The sequence below is a fragment of the Pleurodeles waltl genome, chromosome 2_2 (genome assembly GCF_031143425.1).
Source record: "Pleurodeles waltl isolate 20211129_DDA chromosome 2_2, aPleWal1.hap1.20221129, whole genome shotgun sequence".
Lineage (NCBI taxonomy): Eukaryota > Metazoa > Chordata > Amphibia > Caudata > Salamandridae > Pleurodeles > Pleurodeles waltl.
In genome coordinates, this window is record NC_090439.1 from 801,358,242 (window position 1) to 801,380,391 (window position 22,150).

Below are 22,150 nucleotides of genomic sequence, written 5' to 3' on the forward strand. Positions count from 1 at the left end.
CTTAAGATTGTGCCCAGTGAATCCCTCATGCTTAAGATTGTACCCGTCAATCCCTCAGCCCTCCTTACAGATTGATGAAGGGGAGTAGGAAAGGGCAGACTGTGATTTTAATGAAGAAGGTGCCCATGTGCATTCAGTTTGCCAGGAAATCACCAGGGCCACTCCACCCTATGTCCGTGCAGTAAGAATACTTTAAGCACACTGGTAATGGTAATGGGGTCACCAGACTAGGCTTTTCATTGCCAGGAGATCAAAGTTTTGCCAAATAGAGAAGAACAATACCAATGTATGTGTTTACATTTTGGATGCTGGTTGCATTTTGTTTTATTTCTGGACAGGCGTTCATTAGGTCTGTTTTCAGAATCTTCAGATTATTAGTACACTTGACTTGTTAGAGCAGATGTTATGTACTACTTCAGCACTGGGTACCTTCTCTGATGGCAATCAGGAAAACTTTTTTTCTGCTGAATTTGCTGGAATGGAGCTGAGATTAGGATCCCCATTTCGTCGGGGCAGTCTGCTGTACTACAAATTGTGGGTCTTGCTTTAGGAACATTTTCTTTAAATGCTGCCAGCACACATCCAGGTAATTGGTGTGCTATGGTCACAAAGTTAAAAAGTTCTACTGAAAATTGAATCAATACCTAAAAATATGGTTAGTGTATGTGATTAGCATATGATCATATACTTATATGCTGTAAGGGTTCCAAAAGGCATGTTATGTTGAGGAGGGTCACCACTTTCTGTCATTGAGTACTGGGTTCACACAAGGTAGGTTCCTGTAGATAGCACTGGACCCCAATGTGCAGGTTATATTTTGGCATGATTCACAAAGGTTTGAAAACGTAGAACAGTGTCTCACAATAGTGTTATTGGCATGTTGGGAGGAAATGTACGAGTTTTCAGACATTCTCAACACATTCTTAGAGTCCTCCTGGAATTTATGACTGTGTGTGATTGTTGACGACTCCCAGGAGTAAACACTTGAATAAATATTTCTACATATGAAAAAATACGTTTGTACATTTCTGCATGTGTAAATAAGAGGCAAAATTGCATTTGTACTTAATAAAGTTTTTTCTTTACTTTCTTGTCATGGGAAACTATCTTTTTCCTCAGAGTAACTACCCTCCGTCCCCATTAGTTTTGGGGGTCTACACTCCACATTCCTACTTTGCAAATTCATGTACTCCTGCCCTTGACATGCGTAAATGTAGGAGCAGTGTCAGAGTAGAAACTACCTGCAAACGTGAGCTTCTAGGTGTTTATCGACTTTTACAGGCAGAACACACAGTTGCAGCTATCTCAGTGCAAACAAATGTCCTTTTCAAGGTAACATAAATTATCGAAATCCGGAATGGGATTTACTTGCGGAAATAATGATTTTTTTTTCCTAATCTAATTTGTAATGCAAAACTCTTTTAATCGGGCCCTTTCCATGAACGCCAATTCACCAAAATGCCAGGGGTAGCGGAAGTGACATCACACGCCATTTGACCTTTACTTTTACTCACCCATATGCATACACACACAGACACACACACACATTTTACACATACACACATACATACACACTCTCTCACATAAACAGACACCCTCAAGCGCGCACACAACATGCATTTAAAAGCATGTTTACTTACCTCAGTGCCAGTGAGTCATATTTCAGCTAATTATACCCCATTATTTGTTACAGTTATAGTGAATAATAGTATATTATTTGCTATTACTGTAAAAAACACTAACAGAAAGCAAGGAAAATGGAGCTCTAGTCCACCTCTGCAAGGACGAACTACCCCTGTGCTCCTGGTACCGATTTTGCCACCTCTGAGGCCAGAGGTTGCAAACGCAGTGCCAGGGGTTGCAAGAGGAAAGGCAGGGGTCGCAACTGCGACCCTTGGCGACCCCTAAATGCCATCCATGGCCCTTTCCTAAGAATGTTTATGGATGAACTGTGACTTTTAAAAGTCATACAGCAGACGTGCGTTTTCATAATACAGCAAAACTAGTGTGTGTAGAGTTCCAGTAATAAACAGGTTTTAAGAGTGCCTCAAAACTCTAAAGAGTTCAGTTCTGGTGCAAGGCAGGCTGCTATGGTAGTTCTACTCTGCACATTATCAATTTAACTTTCTACAATTGACTAATTCATAAATAATCGGATCATGAATGTATTTTTGTGCACAAAAAATGTCTTTATATTACTAATAGATCTGGGAATGAAAAACAAAATGTCAAGCAAAATATGAAGTTGTAAAAGCATGCCTTAATTAGGTCTAGGAGGGAGACAGGCACATTTTTGCTAATAGATAAAGTACTTTGCCCATTATATTTAAAGAAAACTATAAACCTACAATGTATGTGTCCACCGAAAATGTTTTATTCTCCAAAGAGTTGCCTTGAAGCCTGCAGCCCAATGGTGATAAACGAAGGAAGCGAAAGCTGGGTAAATGTCTACAATGTACTCTTCTTGCAGGCGCTCACAAGAAGCAGATTGAACACCACCTGCAGCTACTGCAAGAGGAATATGCCTCAGAAAATGCAGATAACTCCACGGAAGAGGCTGGTGACGGAGGGCCCAATGCCGACGGCGAGGACATTACGGACGGTCTGGATGAGGACTTCGATGACGAGGGCAGCAACGAGCCGGTGAGGACTTCATTCGTACTCAACTTCTGGCACTAAAACAGTATAAATCACCCATACAGGTCACCCAGTGGATTTCCACTTTAACCATTATGCCGAAAAGTAACAAGAGAGCCGAAAACTGATAGACGAAAGGGCTCAGAAACCGGCTGCATGCCTCATTCAGTGGTATGCATAAAAATGCACCCAGTGCAGGAGGTGGTGGAAGCTCCCGCTGGTACCTCACTCTGCATTATGCTTATTAAGTCCCCTTATTTTCAAAGTGGCAAAGGGCTTATTTTACCATGAAGAGATTTAGACCCTGATTTATACTTTTTGATGCAAACCTGCGTTAGGGCAGGTTTGCGTCAAAAAGTTTACCGCCAGTGAGCGCCTTTCCTGGACGCCAGCAGGGCATTATGTTGAAGGAATGACGCTAACTGGGTGGGAGAGGCTTAGGGGAAGCAGGAGGTTGTGCGTCAAAGAATGACGCTAGTCAGGTTAGAGTCAAAAAAATTGACTCTAACCTGATTAGCGTCTTTTTTGTAATCTTTTTTGTCGCACAACCTCCATGGACATGACTCCTGTCTTAGAGAAGACAGGAGTCATGCCCCCCTGCCCAATGGCCATGCCCAGGGGACTTGCATAAAAATGCAATTCAGTCGCATTGTCATATCTACCTATCTACGGTATGGGTCAGCAAGCAGAATCAGTTTTCATCCTCAGGTCATCAATCGATCAGCAAAACATCAGGCTCTCAGTCAGAGAGTATGAACCCAATGACAGAATCTCAAATCTCTTCTAAGTCATTATCGCATCTCATAACGGGGTAAGATCTAAGATCTTTTCCCTTTGTCACGTTGTTATATCAGAGTTCCCAAAACTATCCCCCAATTTCCGGTTGGTCAATTGATCGTACGTTAATACTCTGTCCAATAGTGTCCATATACCAAATCTATGAATTCTAATATTTCACAGTTCATATGTCGTTGATTGGTCTGCTTTACAATATTCTCATTATCCTGCTCGTCAGGAATCAATTTTGTTGCATCTTCGTCTCCAGTCAGTGTCTTCATTGTTCGCATCCTGGGAATCAACCTCTCACACACATTACAAACAATTGTTGCACTTTTAAGGACACTGTCTTCTGCTAGTTGGTTCTCATGGAAAGCTTCTACTAAGCATTTTATTAAAACAATGAGCATTTCACAGTTAGTTTACTCTGTCAGCATTCTTCATTAAACACTAAGAAATAAGGCTTCTGCATGAGGCCTGGCAAACCAGGCCAGGACATTCGCTAAGTTAAGGCCTACAATTTTATCTGCTAAAGCATAATTCATACCTCTTATATGACATATTACTACATTAATCTAATACATTTTCAATATTTTATACATATTAATCATCAAATAGTACATTTTGTGAACACTGGTGGCCATTCTTCGAGGTCACTATTTCAAACGTGCACATTATTTTTCTCTACCTTATTCGTTTTCTCCAGAATTCATTATTCAAAATCCATAAGCATTCATTAACAAAATTCTAATTAATGCACCATTTTGCTACCCGACCTTCTACTGACAAAGAGAGGACAGTATTGAATGCAAGGGGGCTTCAGTTTAGCCTCTCTTTTGTTTCTCGGTAACAAACAAAATACCCATTCACAATGGCAGTTGTTAGAAACTGCCTGGAGGGAAGTGCAAGTGAAGGGAACAAGGAGCTCAGAGAGGAAGCAAGGAGTGTAGGGGGGGTTGGCACGGGGGAGGATCGAGGAGCACACATTGGAAGGATAAAGTGGTGGGAGGGCGATATGAAGGATAGTGGGCAAGGGGAACCAGTAATGCAGAGGGAGGACCATTAAGGATACATTGGAGGGTGGCATGTGTGGGATCGAGCCGCAAGCAAGTGTAGGAAACAGGAGTGTAAGAGAACATAAAAGACATACAGGAAAGGTGCACAATAAGACACAGGAGGAAGGGTCAGGCAAAGAACACTGTAATTGTTAAGTAGTCTTTCATGCGTTCAATTACAAGCACTCAAGTAGGTGCAGAAAGATACACCCAAAAAGTCAATAGCTTTAGGTGAGGGTTGAATATTACACTGGGATGAGCAGAAGCATGACAAATAAACTCACTTGATAATGGCTGAAAGAAGCGGGTTTACTAAAGCCAATGCTTGAAAGGGGCAGACCCAAAGCCTACTCTGTCCCTTTTGTAAGCAGTAGGTCTGTTTGACAACTATGCTATCAAAACCCAGACCCAATAAGACACCCTCTTTTAAATGTGAAGAGAGGCAAGGGGTATATGACTGTGTTATGCTGTTCCTACTATAGTAATAGGACTGCATTTTTAGGATGGCAGAATGGCAGAGGTAGGAGACTGAGTCCATCCACACTATTAGTAACTGTCAGACTGACTCCTGGCTAGCTCACAGTGCCTTACCTAAACCCAAAACCTACTGGGGTGAAAGGTGATTTTGGCAACCTGCACATGACACTCTGACTCCCCAGGGAAGCCCTGGAAACAGATCTTACCCCTTTTTGTATAATTACTCCTGTATGCCAAGGCGAGACACAAAAGATGGAAGCTAGGTTTTTTATACATTTATTGAAATAATCGCAATCTGGCATATAGAGAGTGAGCTGCGATAATTAGGCAAATTAAAGCAAGCAAGCTAATCAGCGATACGAACATGGTAAAAAAAGATAAACAATTCAACCATGATGTATGTGGTTCTGTATGTTCTAGGAGTTCCTACCGAACCTTATGTCTGTGCTGAGAGCATAGTGGGTGAATCCATCTGCCTGACTTGCTGTAAGGGATACGCCTCAACCCCATACCCAGAAACAGTGTCAGGAGTTAGTCAGTGATGTAGCTGGCAATCCCTTCGGGAGGCTGGTAGATCAGCGCTAGCCAAGTTGCATGTCGCACAAAATGTATCCCAGGGTAGTCGTGGCCTTAACCCCTCCTGCCTCCTCTGGGTCAGTGCACCATTTATATAATAAACCATACTGTGCTGGAAGTACAGTTCCGATGCAATGTAATGCTCAGTGTTAGAAGGTGTCTCCTAATTGGGCAAAAAAAACAGCATATTGTGTACAGAGTTTTTCTAGCCTTGGGCAGAAAATAGTGGGTATATGTCGTGCACAGGCTTACTAAATAAGCAGCTTGTTCCGCGTTTTCCTAGAATAAAAGCAAGCTGATAATATGTAAGAATCATCGCTAAAAAAACAGCACTACTAAAATGAATAAAATATGAACTATAAAGTGAAGCAAAAACACCGGTAACCAACTCAGGTTCTAGAGGTCAACACAACAACTGTTCCCGAAGGTTTTCTTATTGTTGGGGCAGAAAAGTCCTCTCCAGGGTAATGGATGTGCACCCCCTGCCCTGAGTGCCCAACTGTACTGCGGTCTGGATCCTTAATGCTGATTTTTGTTGTCATAGACAAACATGGATCATGCGTGTGTGCCATGACAGAGGTCTGTCTCACAGATGGATGTCTTGTTGGACCAGGAGAGTCACCCAAAATACTACCCTCATAGTGGTGGAAAAGCTACTGCCTTCCCTAGGGGTTAAGCAGCACACGTTTGGTGGTGGCAGCATACCTTGTAGTGATCAGTAGGAGTGAACAGTTCACTCTAGTGAGGCCTACAGGCTCACTCATTTTTAAAGTTCTACTGCTGTGTGCTTAACTAACCCTTGGCCTACAACAATTTGTTCGGAAGTGTGTGCAGCGCAGGAGTGGTGTATCTGCACTGGCTGCATGTGTGTCTGGGAAGGGTACAATACAGGGAGCATGGAGTACTGCGAAATGCATGCATGCTTAGAGCATGTGCTGGATGTATGTGTGCCTACAAGTGGTATGGTACCTGAAGGATATAATGCTATGCTGTACATACCTGTATGTATACCTGTGTGTGGTATAATATATGGAGGGTGAAGTGTCTTCATGCTTAAGGCATATGCTGGATGTATGTCTGCCTAGGAGCGGTACAGTGCATGTATGCTGTATACATGCACTGGGTGTATGTGTGCCTTTAGATGATACAATACATGGAGGGCCTTTGGTTCTATTTTGGGAGACCCAGGCTTGAATGAGGAATATGGAGTGGAGGTTAAGACATCCCCCTGAGAGGTGTGTGTTGCTACATTTCTGTAAGCTGAGTGGGACTCACACTAGAGAAGGGAATGCCATGCTTCCCCTGTACACTTCAAACCGTTCAGTGAGGTGGCACAAAGAATGGGACTGGGCCCATCTCAGGAAGGAGATATGGCTGATAAGAGAATCATAAAGAGTAGGTCTGGGGGCCCTGGGCAAACCTTTCAATGGACATATCACTGTAGCTGACATCCAGGTGTGAACTCTAGTCACTCTCATGGACTGTGTTGTGGCATTTTCAGCTTTGAAAACACTCCTGCTGTGATAGACTGTGTTTCAAGAGTAAGAAGGAGCAGAGGAGTGGACACTTCAAAGGAAGCAGAACCCTAACATAAAACGTCCAAGACTCAGACCCTAAATGACATTTGGTGTCTGGAAATGGACTAGGAGAAGTGGACCTTCAGACCCCAACAAACTGTTATCTGCCAATCAGGGACATGGGCTTTGTGAAGGAGGGGAAGCTCTGCAAGACATCTGCCTCTGACCAGGCCTGGGACCCAAGGTCTGTTAGATTCCTTGCTGGGTGAGGGTACATTACCCAGGGAATCCAAGACCATCTGCCCTGGAGCACCAGCACCTGCCTGATTGCCCTATGAGGAAAAGGAGATTATTGGAGGAAACAAGATCCAGTCGGGAGCCCTGTCAAGTGGACTCCCTGTGTGAGGAAACAGGTGCTGCCCATGTGCAGGACAGAGTTGGTCACTGTCGTATGCCAATAGAGGGTCGCCGTGAAATGAGCCATGTGCCGTGCTGCACAGATCGGGCCAAAGCCTGTGTATACTGCCAAATTGGCAATCCCTTAAGCCAGGAGGGACCCCCACAAAAAAGACTGCCATGCAGTAAGGGCCGTAGCCTTGTGTGTAAGTGGACCGTGACCCTGTTTGCCAGAAGTCCATTGTGCTAATTGGGCAGGAGCCCGCCTTCTGAGAGATACAGTGACCGCGTGTGCCAGAGGGGGTCAACAGGACCATCAGGAACTGTGATCTGATTGCCACATCCCACCAGAGAAGTGAGGACACTGTGGGAGGACCGGTGAACCATCACTGAGGTGAGGTACACAAGACAGGATTGTCACAACCAACCCCTCCACAGGAGAGGATTCGGACACTTGGACTGCTCAGACTATGCATACCCTTAGTCAAGTACAGAAGGGGTACTTGGCGTAGGTTCTCAGCATCCATACTATTTCAGCCCCCGGGACATCAGGAGTAAAAGGCAACAACCTCTACAGTTGGGCTCAGTAACCCCTGCTTGCCCCGTGACCCTCTGAAAGGGTTTGTGACACTCATCATTTAAACAGCATCCCAAATAAATACTAACTGAAAAAGCTATTTCTCCATTAAAGGGCTAATGAATTAGAGAAACATTAAATCTGATATTTTATATTAAAAAGCCAAATCACCTAAACAATTTGGAATCAGCAGTTTGTGAACTTGATGGCGATATTAGCTGGATCTCTTAAGAAAATGTATTTTAGTAGTATTTTAATTAATCAGCAGTAATAGCTGTAGGCAGTATTTTAATTTGTTGGTGGAAAATTGAGCAGGGATTGATTATAATACGACACTGCGCCATCTAATGTGCTTTTTACTGCTAGTAGCAGAATACAGAAAGAGGCACTTAAATACTGACACCCACTCACTTGGTATTTACTGGGTGTATAATTGGCACCCAGGAGGCAGCCCTCTCAAAATGAGGTGTTAAATCTTTTCTGTAATGTACATCTCTGCAGAACATTTCCGAATGTTAAACAATGCTGTGAGTGACAACCACTCTTACAAGAATCACGATTTTTACAAAGATACCAGTAAACTTCAGATTAACTGCACCAGGGGATGCAGAAAGCAAACTCTTTGCAACTGCTATTATACTTGAATTGGAAACTTAGATTAACGAATACAACTTATTAACTCTCCCATAAACTGCCTTTTGCAAAGGTGCATATACAGTGGATAATCCTATGTCTCATTTAATGATGTCTAAATCCACCCAACAAGCAAACAAAACAAGCGAACAAAACCTGTATTGCTGTCTTGTTAAGTTTAGTGCAGCTTCTGACAGGGTAGATTGATTTACAATGTGATAAAAATGTGAGTGAAGGGTGTTAACCCATTCCTGCTAAATTTGATTATTGCCTAGTATTGCAGATGGGCTGCATGTGTACCTGGGATGGGTACACTGCAGGGAGAATGCACTACTGCGCAATGCATGCATGCTGAATGCAAGCTCTAGATGTGTGTGTTTGTGTGCCTATGAGTGGTACAGTACCTTAAGGGTATAGTCCTATGAAGTGCATGCAGGATAAATGCATGTGTTGGGCATTTTCAAACCAGTGAGTGCTATAGAAAAACACAATATAGAATACAGAAAGAGGCACTTATAAACGCTGATGCCCACGCACTCATTATTTACATGTGATAGGGTAGATTAACAATAGGATCAAAATTTGAGTGAATGGGATTAACTAATTGCTGCTAAATTTCATTTGAATGTTGCTCTGTTCTCCAAGTGCGTCAGAGTTCAGAGCTTGAGTAATTTTACTTAAACTATTTATGTGGAAATTAGCCTAAAGGACTGATGTTTACCTGCTCCTTTTGAGAAAGTAGATTAACCCCTTAGCTGCTGGGCCTTCCATCCCCCCCCCCCCCCCCCACCAAGTGCTGAGCCCTTTTTTGGCTATTTGGGGCAGTTCGCGATTAGCTAAGCACGTCACATTTGCATCCTTTTTTTTCCAACATCTTATAGATTCTAGAGGTACCAGAGTTTGTGGGTTCCCATGGAGGAGACCAAGAACTTAGCCAAAACACAGCTAAAACCTAGTTTTTTTTTAGAAAATGGGAAAAAGGGCTGCAGAAGAAAGCATGTGTTTTTTTCCCTGAAAATCGTATCAAGAAAAAGTTTGTGGTGCTAAAATCACAATTTTCCCAGCTTTCAGGAACAGGCAGACTTGAATCAGAAAACCACATTTTTCAACACAATTTTGGCATTTTATTGGGACATACCCCATTTTACTAGTTTCTGTGCTTTCAGCCTCATTCCAATTAGTGACATAAATGGGTGTGAAACCAATGCTGGATCCCGGACAGTTAAATATGTCTGAAAAGTAGAGAAAATTCTGAACTCAGCAAGGGGACATTTGTGTAGATCCGTCAAGGTTTTCCTACAGAAAGTAACAGCTGAAATAAAAAGAATATTGAAATTGTGAAAAAAAGCCATTTCTGTCCATGTTTTCTTCTATAACTTTTCCAGCTATGGCAGATTTTTTAAAGCAAAATACCGTTATCTCTACTGGACTCTTCTGGTTGTGGGGATATATAGGGCTGTTAGGTTCCTCAAGAATCCTAGGTACCCAGAGCCAATAAATGAGCTGCACCTTGCAATGGGTGTTCATTGTAAACGAAAAATAGGTATCAAGGAATCTTTTGTATTTCCAAAATGGGCACAAGATAAGGTGTTGATAAGCAGTGGTTATTTGCACATCTCTGAATTCCAGGGTCCCCATACTAGCATGTGAATTACAGGGAATTTCTCAAATAGACTTCTTTTTTTACACACTGTCTTACATTTGGATGGAAAAAATGTAGAGAAAGACAAGGGGCAATAACACTTGTTCTTCTATTCCGTGTTCCCCTAAGTCTCCCTATAAAAATGGTACCTCACTTGTGTGGATAGGCCTATTGCCAGCGACAGGAAAAGCAACATGGACACATCACATTTTTACACTGAAATCGGACGTGTTTTTTGGAAAGTGCCTAGCTTTGGATTTTGGCCTCTAGCTCAGCCAGTACCTAGAGAAACCTACCAAACCTCTGCATTTTTTTTAACTAATACACCTAGGGAAATCCAGGGTGGGGTGCCTTGTGGGGCTCTCACCAGGTTCTGTTACCCAGAATGCTTTGCAAACCTCACAATTTGGCAAAAAACAAACATTTTTCCCTCACATTGTGGTGCTGCAAAGTTCTGGAATCTGAGAGGAGCCACAAACTTCTTTCCACCCAGCATTCCCCCAAATCTCCCGATAAAAATGGTACCTCACTTGTGTGGGTAGGCCCAGTGCCCGAGTCCGGAATGGGTCACACAACGGTCAATGTTAGTCCTTACATGAGGGCAACTGTTAACCCTGGGGTGATCCATTCCTGAAGCAGGCACTAGGTACAGGCACTCAAGTGGGGTAGCGTTTTTATTAGGACAGATGGGGAAACGCTGGGTGGTAGGAATTTTGTGGATCCTAGCATATTCCTGTAGTTTTGTGACAGATATGCAAGAAAAAATAGAGTTTGTATTCAACATTTCACCTTTGTAGGGTATTCTGGGTAAGAAAACTTTGGGGAATCCACATAAGCCACACCTCTGTGGTCTGGATTTGGTAGGTTTCCCTATATGGCCGCCGATCCCAGGACCAAAAACGCAGGTGCCTGCCTTACAAAAACAGGTTGTTTTGTGATAGATAATTTTGATGTCTCCACAATACGATTTGGGCGGTGGAATTTGGGGCTGAACTAAACTGGGGACCTCCCAAGAGAGCACTCTCTCTGTGCTTGCTGCTGCATGCACCTGGTCTCCAGATTGGGCTAACCGTCTATTGTCCCGCTGCACAGACTGTGCTTGCGAAGGGACAGCAGAACTGTCCTCATCACCTCCATCAGAATCACTGTAAGAAGAGTTGCTGGATGGGACTCTTCAGACTAAAAAACCATTCCCAGAGTCTGCGCCATTGTCCTATCCCTCAGACGCTGTCTCAGTATCTGCTGTTTCAGTCTCTGATCCTACATCAGAGCTGTTCTCTATAACCCGATTTAGGGCTTGAGCAGCAGTCATCCAACGAGATGCCATTTCTACTACTGGCTAAACTCTCACTCTAAAACTCTAGCCTACGTAGACTGTCACAGAACTGCTGGTGTGTGTGTGATGTGTGCAGCAGTAAAGATCACCTTACCTTTTGCTTCCTCCCTCAACCAGCACATTCTCTCAAGATACTCAAAAAAACAAAAAAGACACACTATTACTTCACCTTACCAATCGTCACAGTCTTTAGCCCCTCTGGCACCCAGTCCAACAATCATTATTGATGCTCCTACTCCCATGACCACCTCCTCGGATTCCCTCACTACCACCCAGCAAAGTGCCCCTCATCTCTCCATAGCCCCCCTGGCACATACATTTCATTTGTATTATAGCCCAAGTAATGGCTGGCTTTACTAATACACTCACCTATTCACGTATAATACATTTTTGATCTTTGCAGCTGCAAGAGAACTAGTGGCGAATATATATATATATATATATATATATATATATATATATATATATATATATATACACAAAAAAGAAAAGAGAACTCTGGGTAGTTCCCAAGTTTGGGTGGAGAGCTGCTCTAATAAGGAGCACCCTGCAACACCAGCGACACTCTATATTTGCTCACCTCAAATGTCTGTTTAACTAGCAAAGTTTTTAAGCATAGGATCAGCACAGTGTCATCCTCGCCACGGGCATTGAAAAGACTGCACTCCAAAGTTTCAGATGCAAAGCAAATTTTAATGGCGACGCGTTTTAATCAATAGATCTTTCTCATAGCCTATGCTACCCATAGTGCTCCAACCCATTTAAAGAGACAAACACACACACATAAACGTAGGTAAAATACTATGGCCCTCATTCTGACCCTGGCGGTCTTTGACCGCCAGGGCGGAGGACCGCGGGAGCACCGCCGACAAGCCGGCGGTGCTTCAATGGGGATTCCGACCGCGGCGGTAAAGCCGCGGTCGGACCGGCACCACTGGCGGGGTCCCGCCAGTGTACCGCGGCCCCATTGAATCCTCCGCGGCGGCGCAGCTTGCTGCACCGCCGCGGGGATTCTGACCCCCCCTACCGCCATCCAGATCCCGGCGGTCGGACCGCCGAGATCCGGATGGCGGTAGGGGGGGTCGCGGGGCCCCTGGGGGCCCCTGCAGTGCCCATGCCACTGGCATGGGCATTGCAGGGGCCCCCGTAAGAGGGCCCCTAAATGTATTTCACTGTCTGCTGCGCAGACAGTGAAATACGCGACGGGTGCAACTGCACCCGTCGCGCAGCTTCCACTCCGCCGGCTCGATTCCGAGCCGGCTTCATCGTGGAAGCCTCTTTCCCGCTGGGCTGGCTGGCGGTCTGAAGGAGACCGCCCGCCAGCCCAGCGGGAAAGTCAGAATTACCGCCGCGGTCTTTCGACCGCGGAACGGTAACCTGACGGCGGGACTTTGGCGGGCGGCCTCCGCCGCCCGCCAAGGTCAGAATGAGGGCCTATGTGTGACTAAATCTGGTCATATATTCTCCATTGAAAATTAAGGATAACAATCATCCCAGAAAAATCTATAGACATCATAATTTCAACACATAAAAAATTATTATTAATTCAACCTTAATTCACCTTAACATAAAAGAATTATATGTGATAAAAAACACAAAGAATTTTTCTAAACACAAAAAGTTCTTAATTAATTGGAAAATCATTTGTGTCATATTTGACATAAATAGGAATAAACACAATGTTACATCACAGATTTAATTCCATAATAATATCGACACATTAATTCACTATTTCATCTAATCTAATCTAATTTCTTTCCATTCCTATTTTTTATAGAAGATTTTTTTAAATCAAGAAAAAAAGTGAATTCTAGATATGATGAATCAAAAGACCTTTTTCCGTACCATCTTTTGAATTTTCATTGGCCTAGTGGCCACAATAAGTTTCATGGAGAAAACCAAGCACAAATTATTAGGTGCAAAACACATCTATTTTTAAATTTCTTATGAAACGTTTAGAATCTCACAAAATATTCTTGATTTAACTATAGAAAACCCAAAATAGAAAATACATACGAAGAGATTTTTACTATAAGTTTGAGACTCAGCCTACATGTACATAAAGCTCCTTATCCATATTAAACCCGTTCGGGGTCTTGCTATTAAGACAGACGATATATTCTAATTCCATAACATGTAACCTCTTCTCCCTGTCGCCACCTCTAGCAGAAAGCTGTACCCTATCAATGCCAAAAAATGAGAGCATATCAGGGTTTTGAAGGTGCTTTTCTTTCCAATGTCTTGCTACAGGGTAATTCTGATCATAATTTGTTATTGCCCTCATGATAATGATAAATTCATTACACGTAATAGTGATTTTTGTGATTATGTCCTCACTTGCCCATGTGGCTTAATATATGTGGGAAGTACGATATTTCCTGTAAAAAAGTGAGTTCTTCAACATTTGAGGGCACAATCGCACTCCCACCCCACAATTTGTTTTGTAAACAGGCCCCAGAGGGGAGGGAGGGTGGTCTGTTTTCAGAGGGCTCTGACCCCCCAAGTCAAATCCCTGGTGTCTAGTGGGGTTTCTTGGCCCTGGATCGCAGGGCCAGGAATCCTTTTCAGGAAGGCCTTATTTGAAAGGGGAGAATCTGCCCTTTCAAACGAGGCCTTACTGAACGGTGGGGAGGCCTGTTCGGGCCTGTTTTCCCCACCGGAGTAAGAAGCGGCCTTACCTGCTGCTCACAGGTGCGCCTATGTCACAAATGGGCAAGTGGAAGGGCAGGGGACATCAAAACAACAAAAATCCATTGCGGTGAACCAGAGATATGAATTTTTAAAGTTTTAACTAAGATTAGCAGCAAAAAGTGCAAAGCATCAATCACAGGCACCTGGTCATGCTAAACTAGGACAAGGCTAAGGTTTGAGAAAAACTGCAGTGGAACATGGATTGGATATGAGGCCCAGACAGAGTTATCTCTAGCCTTAGGAATTTTTCTGGAGGAAAGGTAGTCACCAATGAGCAACTTGGATTTGAAGCAGGACTTGATAACAGCGGGTTGCTAAAGCTTGTTTTCCCAGTACAATTATTGAGGAAGACAGGAAAGCTCCAAGTGGGCAAAGTCCAAAGTCTATACCCAGGAAGGCCTTTACATCGATTGGATGCTGCTCTGCATGGGTCCTTACAAAGCACTCTATGTTCAGTCTTGGAAACCATTCTGGAAGTCAGATTTTCTTCATCAAAGCAAACCACTGACGGTTCTTCAGGCAGAATTTTGGAGTGCACCCCAACACCAGCCCAAGGGTTCCAAAACCTACGGGGCATTATTTGGTAATTAGGACTCACTCCAGCTGAATCCACCATCGGTGCCCAGGGCAGGTCCAGTTGAAACTAGGAAGCTGCGCTCTTTCAGGAAAGTGGTCTTCTTGCAGCTTTTGTGTCCCTGTAGCTTAATAGGACAGCCAAATGAACCTTACAGTTCATTGCTTTGTCCTGGGTACAAGTGGGAGCAGATACATCCCTTAGGGTTCTAGTCACGGGTCACAACAGTAAGTAAGTTCTTCTGTCTTCCTTAGATCCAGCAGTGTTCTGAAGAAGGTGCCCAGGGGTGCTCAAGCCTTTGGGTGGGGGTGACTTCTGCCCCCCTCAAACTAAAAGAGAACAAGTTCCCAGGGATAGCCCTATCCACTTTTCCTTTTCCCCATAAAACCAAGATAACAGAACCTTTCTTCTCCACCCTAGAAATGTGGCCAATAAAATGAGCAAACCTTGACCTGTGGTCACTCAGGACTGGTTCTAGGGACAGCTCCATCCCAATTGGATTGCTGCCTGGCTGGCTAGATGGGCAATAGAGGGGGCAGGTCCATTTGTGAGCTACATCTCCCTGTGACAGGGTAGGCCTCATTGAACATAATTAAGTTCCTGGGTTCAGCCCAGATGGTCATTCGGTCAGGGGAACAGAACAACTCGCCACACACAAGCCTTTTGTCTCCGCTCTGGGAGCCTATTCACAATTAATCATGGACCTATTCAGCTCCTGAGAGACAGTCGGTTTCATGCAAATAGGTTCTAGAGGCTTTGTGAGGCTAAAGGTAACTTTTTAAAAGTACATTTTGTAAAATATTTGTTACAAATCAGACTTTGCCAATGTACTGGATTTGTAATACATATTTTAAAAAGGCCCAAAGTAACTTTTTATCTGTTCTCTAGGCTGAGATAACATTATTTACTTTTAACAATAAATCTCAGTGCTTTCATATTGAACAACTAACCCTGCTGCAGTGCAGATATAATTTTAGGCCTTTTCATCATAAGGATATGTTTTACATTTAAATAGTAAATATATTTATATATTGATATTTACTGTCCTACTCTTAAATACCATGTACCCCACCTTATGGACGCTTAGGGATATCTTATAAAGAGGATTTAGACCTGTCAAAAGGGGTTATTTTGGCTGGTCAAATTGGCAATTTAACCTGCACAGCCAGGCTACTGGTGGCATGCCTGCAGCTGTGTTTTGCAAATATGTGCTGCAGTTCACTAATGACATTTAATATACAGGCCCTGGATACACTTGGTACCATATACTAAGGATCTATAGGTAAATTAAATGGGCCAATTAGAGAAATTGAACTGAGGCCTGGTTAGCAGAGTCCCAGTGTACAGAGTAAAAATAAAACAGCAGCATCAGTCCAAAACAATGGGGTGATTATGCCAAAAAGAGGCATTTTCCTATATGTCCCTACAAGTTGTGAGGAACAACTTGGCTATTACCTTGGCAGTTCCCATCACCTGGAAAGGACAACTGCATTGACATGGTCAGTTCCTGGTCTGTACTCCACTGTAAAGTCCATAACCTGCAGGGAGCTGGACCACCTCAACTGTGTGGGGTTTTCCCTCTCGCCTCCAGGAGCTATCTGAGAAGCCTGTGGTCAGTTTGACTCCTGAAGTGAGCCCCAAGCAAGTCCAGTCTGAGTTTCTTCAATGAGCAGACCTTAGCGCAGAGTGCCTCAGCATATAGATCTCCCGCTAGGTCCTTCTGGGACTTCACATCATGACATTGTATAACAAATTGTATATTCTGTAGGGTCCATATGAGGAGCAATGGGAAGTATGGAGCTGGTGGTTCTTTTCTCCCATGAATGTAATTATGCCAGAACACATACGAGCTACCTGCATCTGGTGGGTTTCATTCAACCCTTTCTCACAAGGCTCTGATAACTGAATAACTGTGTTTTCCTTTAAGTGCCGGCTGGACATCTACCCTCTCTGCGCAAGGTGTAGTGCCCAGCCAGTGCATCGGTCATTGTAGTTGTGCTGCTATGTAGTACAATTCGTAACTGGGTGCCCCAAGTTCCCTTTTTAGCAATGTGTGTAGTGCCACCAGTCTTCTGCCTTTTCACCAATTCAGGTCTAAGTTCTCATGGAGCTTTCTGAAGAACCAAGCATGGAACATTACAGGTAAGTCTGTAAAATAATACATCACGTACTGCAAATATCAGCATTTTGGCTATCGACACTTGGACAAGAAGGGAATAGTGAAAAGGACGTCCAAGAGTTGAGGGATCCAATGATCAATCTTAGCACCCTATATAAGTTACCCTCTATCAGTTTATAAGAGCAATACAGTTGCACTCCCAGTTATTTAATTGTGTTGAGGTGCCACCTGAATCTGGATTGTACCACAGTCTTTCTGCATTGTGCTGTTATCTGCGTTAGAGGGAAGTTGCCAGATTTAGTCTAATAAACTCCGAGACCCAATATGTCCCCAAATGTATCTTAAGTCTCCATCAGTGCTGGGAATGATGTTGGCTGCATTGCATTAGCAAATTTGAGTACCATCTGCATAGAAGGACACTAAATGCCATTCACCGAATGCCAGTATTCCCCATTGTTGGGCCTTTGTAGGTAACAGGCATGCCAGTGGATCCATGGCGAGGGCGAATATCAATGTTGGAAACTGGCATCATTGTCTAGTGCCCCCAGTTTATTTAGAAGCAATCTGACATCACTTGCCCTGTCTTGACTCTGGTGGTTGGTTGGCTTCAGAGTGTTCTCACCCAGCTAGGAAAACTCTGTCCTATCCCCATACTTGACAATACCACTAGTAGATAGACCTATCCGAGGGTGTTGAATGCCTTTTCAATGTCTAGCGATACCACTTGGTGGTCTGTTACCCCCTAAATCTGACCTCATCAATCCCAGCAAACACAGGATATTTAAGCAGGTGTTGCACTCCGGTATGAAACCATTTTGGACTGTGTGGACAGTATATGAAATAACAGAAATCAGTCTATTTGCCAGCAATTTTCCAAGTACCTTCTAGTCCAGGTTTATGAGCAACAATGGTCTATAAAACTTCACATCTGCTGGGTCATTCCTGGTTTGGGGAGCACTAGTATCAAGGCGTCTGTGAGGGATTCTGGGAGCCTGCCAGCGGTTTTACGTCAGGTTATTTGAGTTTCGGTCGAGCGTAATACCTCAGTTTGGATGGGAACACCTGGCTCCTTATGGTGACGTGGGTTTAACTGAGGGAGGGGGTTGCATTCAAGTAGTTCTGCATTTGGTCATTAGTGGCGCAGATGTCCGCAGTGCACAAGGAAAGGTAACATTGTGAAAAAGCAGTGCTGATGGCCCTTTGGGTGATGCTGCTTGATAGTCAATGCGTGTCCTATTCATTACTTCAGCAGTTTTTTGTTTAGAAGTGCAATGTCATTACCCCTTTCAGGTTAGAGGTTCTCATTTGCAATTTATTTTGGGAGGGTTTTTAGAGTAGTCTGTTTTACGCATTATAATTCCTATTATGTTTATTGGCTTCTGTCAATGTACTTCTTTTGATACAGCGCATGGTGGCTCTTCACGCCGTGCAAACGGTAGGAGTCTCTGCACCTGTAAACCTATGAAAAGGATATCTCTGGGATGTTAGCCGAAGGTCTCCTGGGCTCCTACCAAACATGTAACCATCACAGACTGTCCCTTGACTGTACTTTTGAATAAATACAGCAAGCTTTCTCTTTTACTCACAGAGTAGACTTAACAAGAGTCTGTTTAATTCACGCTTTTCGTCTTGCCTTTAAAAACTGAGCAGCCCCCATGCCAATTTGCTCTTTAATTCATTATTTGGCTTCTGTTAGACCTTATTTGGTTCTGGCTTTTAAGTAGAATAGGGCTCAGCCTCTATTGTCTATGTTAATCCTCATGTTGATTCTCATCTATTTGTATTTTGATTTAAATTAGCCACTTTCCCTTATCTCCTTCTGTAATGATTCTTTCATTTTAAATAACCTTAACGTTTTGTGCTTAAATCTTGTCCTATGCGGATTTTCCTGTAATTCGGTGCCAAGTATTCGGTCGTTTGTAGCTCCCACAGCGCTGATACAGCCAGATAGCCCTTTTAATGGTAAAAAGCACCGACAACAATCAGACAATAACAGAAAATGTTCTGACTATCTTTCTAGTTTTAAGAGGGGCCTGCAACCTCTATTTAAGGCATTTGCATAAGGCGAACAATATCACTATCAGCGCTAGGGAAATTCAGCTGTATCTAAGAGGTGAATCAAGTAATGTTTGCTGCTGCTGTGCAGTGAAGTTTGTAAAATTGACATTAAAATCATTCAAGGCTAGCAAGATGATCAGTAACGATGTGTTCTACTTGTCAGACTTGAGAGATCATGGTGTTGTCGAATGTTGACTTCTTACTGACAGTGTGTGCGGAGCTGCATAGTATTTTGTTTTGTGCCATGGGGTTTAACATTTTTGCCATGGATTTGACTAATGATGGTTTTAGATTCTGTCTACATGCTAAGATTTCAACAATGCCAATATCACAATTACGGTGAACGATAATTTTATTGCGTGATTAATATTTCCTTTTATTGCATGTTGCTCTTTGTGGAATTTTTTTATGTATTTATTTTTTAAAAAAAATATGTATATGCTTACTGAACTCCAAAAAAATAAATGTGACATTTGTTGCAAGATTTAAAAGCAAATATTTTTATGGCACCGCTGGTGCTCTGTCTTTTTGAATTAAGCCAGATCCTTGCTTCCTCTTTGGCTCAGCTCTCCGGATAAATGTGCCATCATGAAGTCACAGTTCACGTGTCAAGATTTCGTTTAATTCCTCTGCACTCCACGAAGCCGCCAGAAGTTACTTGCTAGGAACTGAGCCAGGAGGCACCTGCGAAAAACAGTTCCCTGCCCCTTGGCCGGCATTCTGGCCATTTTCTCAACCCCCTACTGTTGCTGACAGAAGCTGTGGAGCTGTGACCCCGGTACTTTGTGCGTTTCCTCTTTCTCAGGGACTTTCGATGACTACAGTCACGTGAGCTCTTTGTGGGTAAAGCAGAGCTCTCAATTTTTAAAGCTCCAGGCGTGAGTAAGTCATCCAGTCTGGGAGTGTTTTCCAATTCTGAGACTTGTAGTCCTTGATTTATAATGGGATACGCAGGACTACAAATCCCAGAAGGCAGTGAATCCCGCACTGGATGAGCTACTCACACATGGAACTGGATAACAGGATCGTTCTGGTAGAGAGGAGCATGGAATAGGAAGTTAGCTCTTTATTCACATTGGCATTAGGATAACAAGCAACCCAAAACCAAGTCTAATGCAGGACGCAGTGTCTCACAAGATGAAGTCTATGTCTGTCACTTTCCTCACCCGGTATGCACAACTGCAAAGGTCCAGGGTCTGGACTATTCTCCTCATCTATGGATTTCTTGGTGTTGGGCTGGTCATGGAGTCATAAACCAGCCCTGGCAAAAAAGCCCAAAGCAGCCCCACATTGCACTATGACAGCAACCACAAAGAATGAGCCTTATCTTCTGACGAGTGCTGTGATTAATAAAATGAAAACTTCAAAAAAAATCTAATGTCAGGGCACCCAATGATAACATCCCTCTAAGGCAGGAGATCATTGAAGTGCCTAGAAACCAAAGGTGTGCAGAGGCAAAGAAGCCGAGGGCAATAATTATTATTACCTCCCGTCCCTCCCTCGCGTTCCTTTAAACCAATGAGGCTTCCTGCCTCCCACTAGACCCTCCCTTCCCCTTTTAAGCCCCCAGATTCAGGGTGGTGGTGCTGCGCCCCTCATGTCCAGGGAGGAGGTACAGGAGATGATCGAGGTGGCTGTTTCCAGAGCTCTTCAAGCGGGGATGGCCAGGCCTAGCCGGTCTAAGGCTACCCATACACCTGCATCTGCAGGGAAGTCCTCCTCAGAGAGTGAGGAAGGGGATGCTCCATCTACGTCCTCTGGGGGTAAATATGTCTCCAGGGAGGAGATGTGGGATGTGATGGCACATGTACGGGACAATTTGGGGTTTCCTGTGTTTCAACCTACAAACTCTGACTCTCACTTTTTTCCGCAATATCAGACACCTTCTAAATGTGCCATGCCTTTTCAGGGACCTGTGAAGGATATGGTGTTTCGAGAATGGGAGGTGTGGATAAGGCTCAGGTTCCACGATTCCTTCAGAAACTTTATTTACTTGAAGGTGAGGAGGTATTGCCTCCCTCGGTCCGCCTGGATTCAATTTTGGCTACCCTGATTGGCAAAACAGCAGTCAATCCGGAGGATTGTGTGCCTACTGATGCCACGGACCGTAAGGTAGATTCAAGGCTTAAGAGGGCTTTTGCGGCTGAGAATCTGGCTCTGAGGGCAGGTATATATTCTGCTTATGCAGCCCAGTCGTTGGTGCAGGACTTTGATAAACTGGCGGTGGCTGTTCAGGAAGGGGCGGAGTGTTCAGAGCTCCTGGCTGGTATGGAGCAGCAGGCCAGGTTGTTGGCAGATGTGTCTTCAGATGTGGTCCGTACCTCGGCTCTGGCATCTGGTGCTTTGTTTGGGGCCCGTAGGTCCCTCTGGTTGCGATCCTGGAAGGCCGACCCGGGGGAGAAGCCTGCCTTGCTGAGACTGCCTTTTGAGGGTCGTAGCTTGTTTGGGGATCAATTGCCTTCCATGCTTTCCAAAGCGTTTAAGGAACGGAAGCATGCCTTGCCTTATAAAGGGGGATCTGCTTCAGGAAAAGGGTGGAAGAAACATTCCCGTTCTTCTCCCAAGATGGATGCCAAATCTTTTTCTTTTAGGAAACGTCGTTTTCAGCTGCGTTTTTCCCCTAAGAAGTCTGCGCCTTCGAACCGGGGTAGGTTCAAGAAGGGGTCCTGACAATCACTGTGGGCCTGGCATAGGGCCGGTTGGGGGAAGGCTGAGACACTTTCTTTCAACTTGGAAGGAGAGTGTCAGCGATCATTTGGTGCTGGACATTGTTGCCAATGGTTACGTAATCGATTTTGTTGTGGTGCCTCCAGATTCGGGGGTACGTCCCACTCCTCTGCCTACAGGAGGGTCGCAGAGAAAGGCATTGTTGGACGGAGTCCGGGACTTGCTGGTCAAAGGGGCCATTTCCCGCGTTCCACTGGAAGAAAGGGGTCAGGGCACTTATTCGGTCTTATTTCTAGTTCAGAAATTATCAGGGGGGTTTCAGCCTGTGCTCAATCTGAAGGAAGTGAATGCTTGGATCAGGACGGTGCATTTCCGCATGCTGTCTATTCAGACTATCTTTCCATTGGTCAGTCAAGGG

The 22,150-nt window shown here is 44.0% G+C and overlaps 1 protein-coding gene across 2 annotated transcripts in view; it reads left to right on the plus strand.

Annotated features, from left to right (window-relative positions):
- Positions 1-22,150, plus strand: part of RALYL (RALY RNA binding protein like) — a 1,738,931-nt gene that overhangs the window by 1,692,395 nt on the left and 24,386 nt on the right. For both annotated transcript variants that reach the window (XM_069220422.1, XM_069220423.1), the window contains one exon: positions 2,471-2,643. In XM_069220422.1, the coding sequence (XP_069076523.1) occupies positions 2,471-2,643 (173 nt within the window). The remainder of the gene's footprint in view (positions 1-2,470; positions 2,644-22,150) is intronic.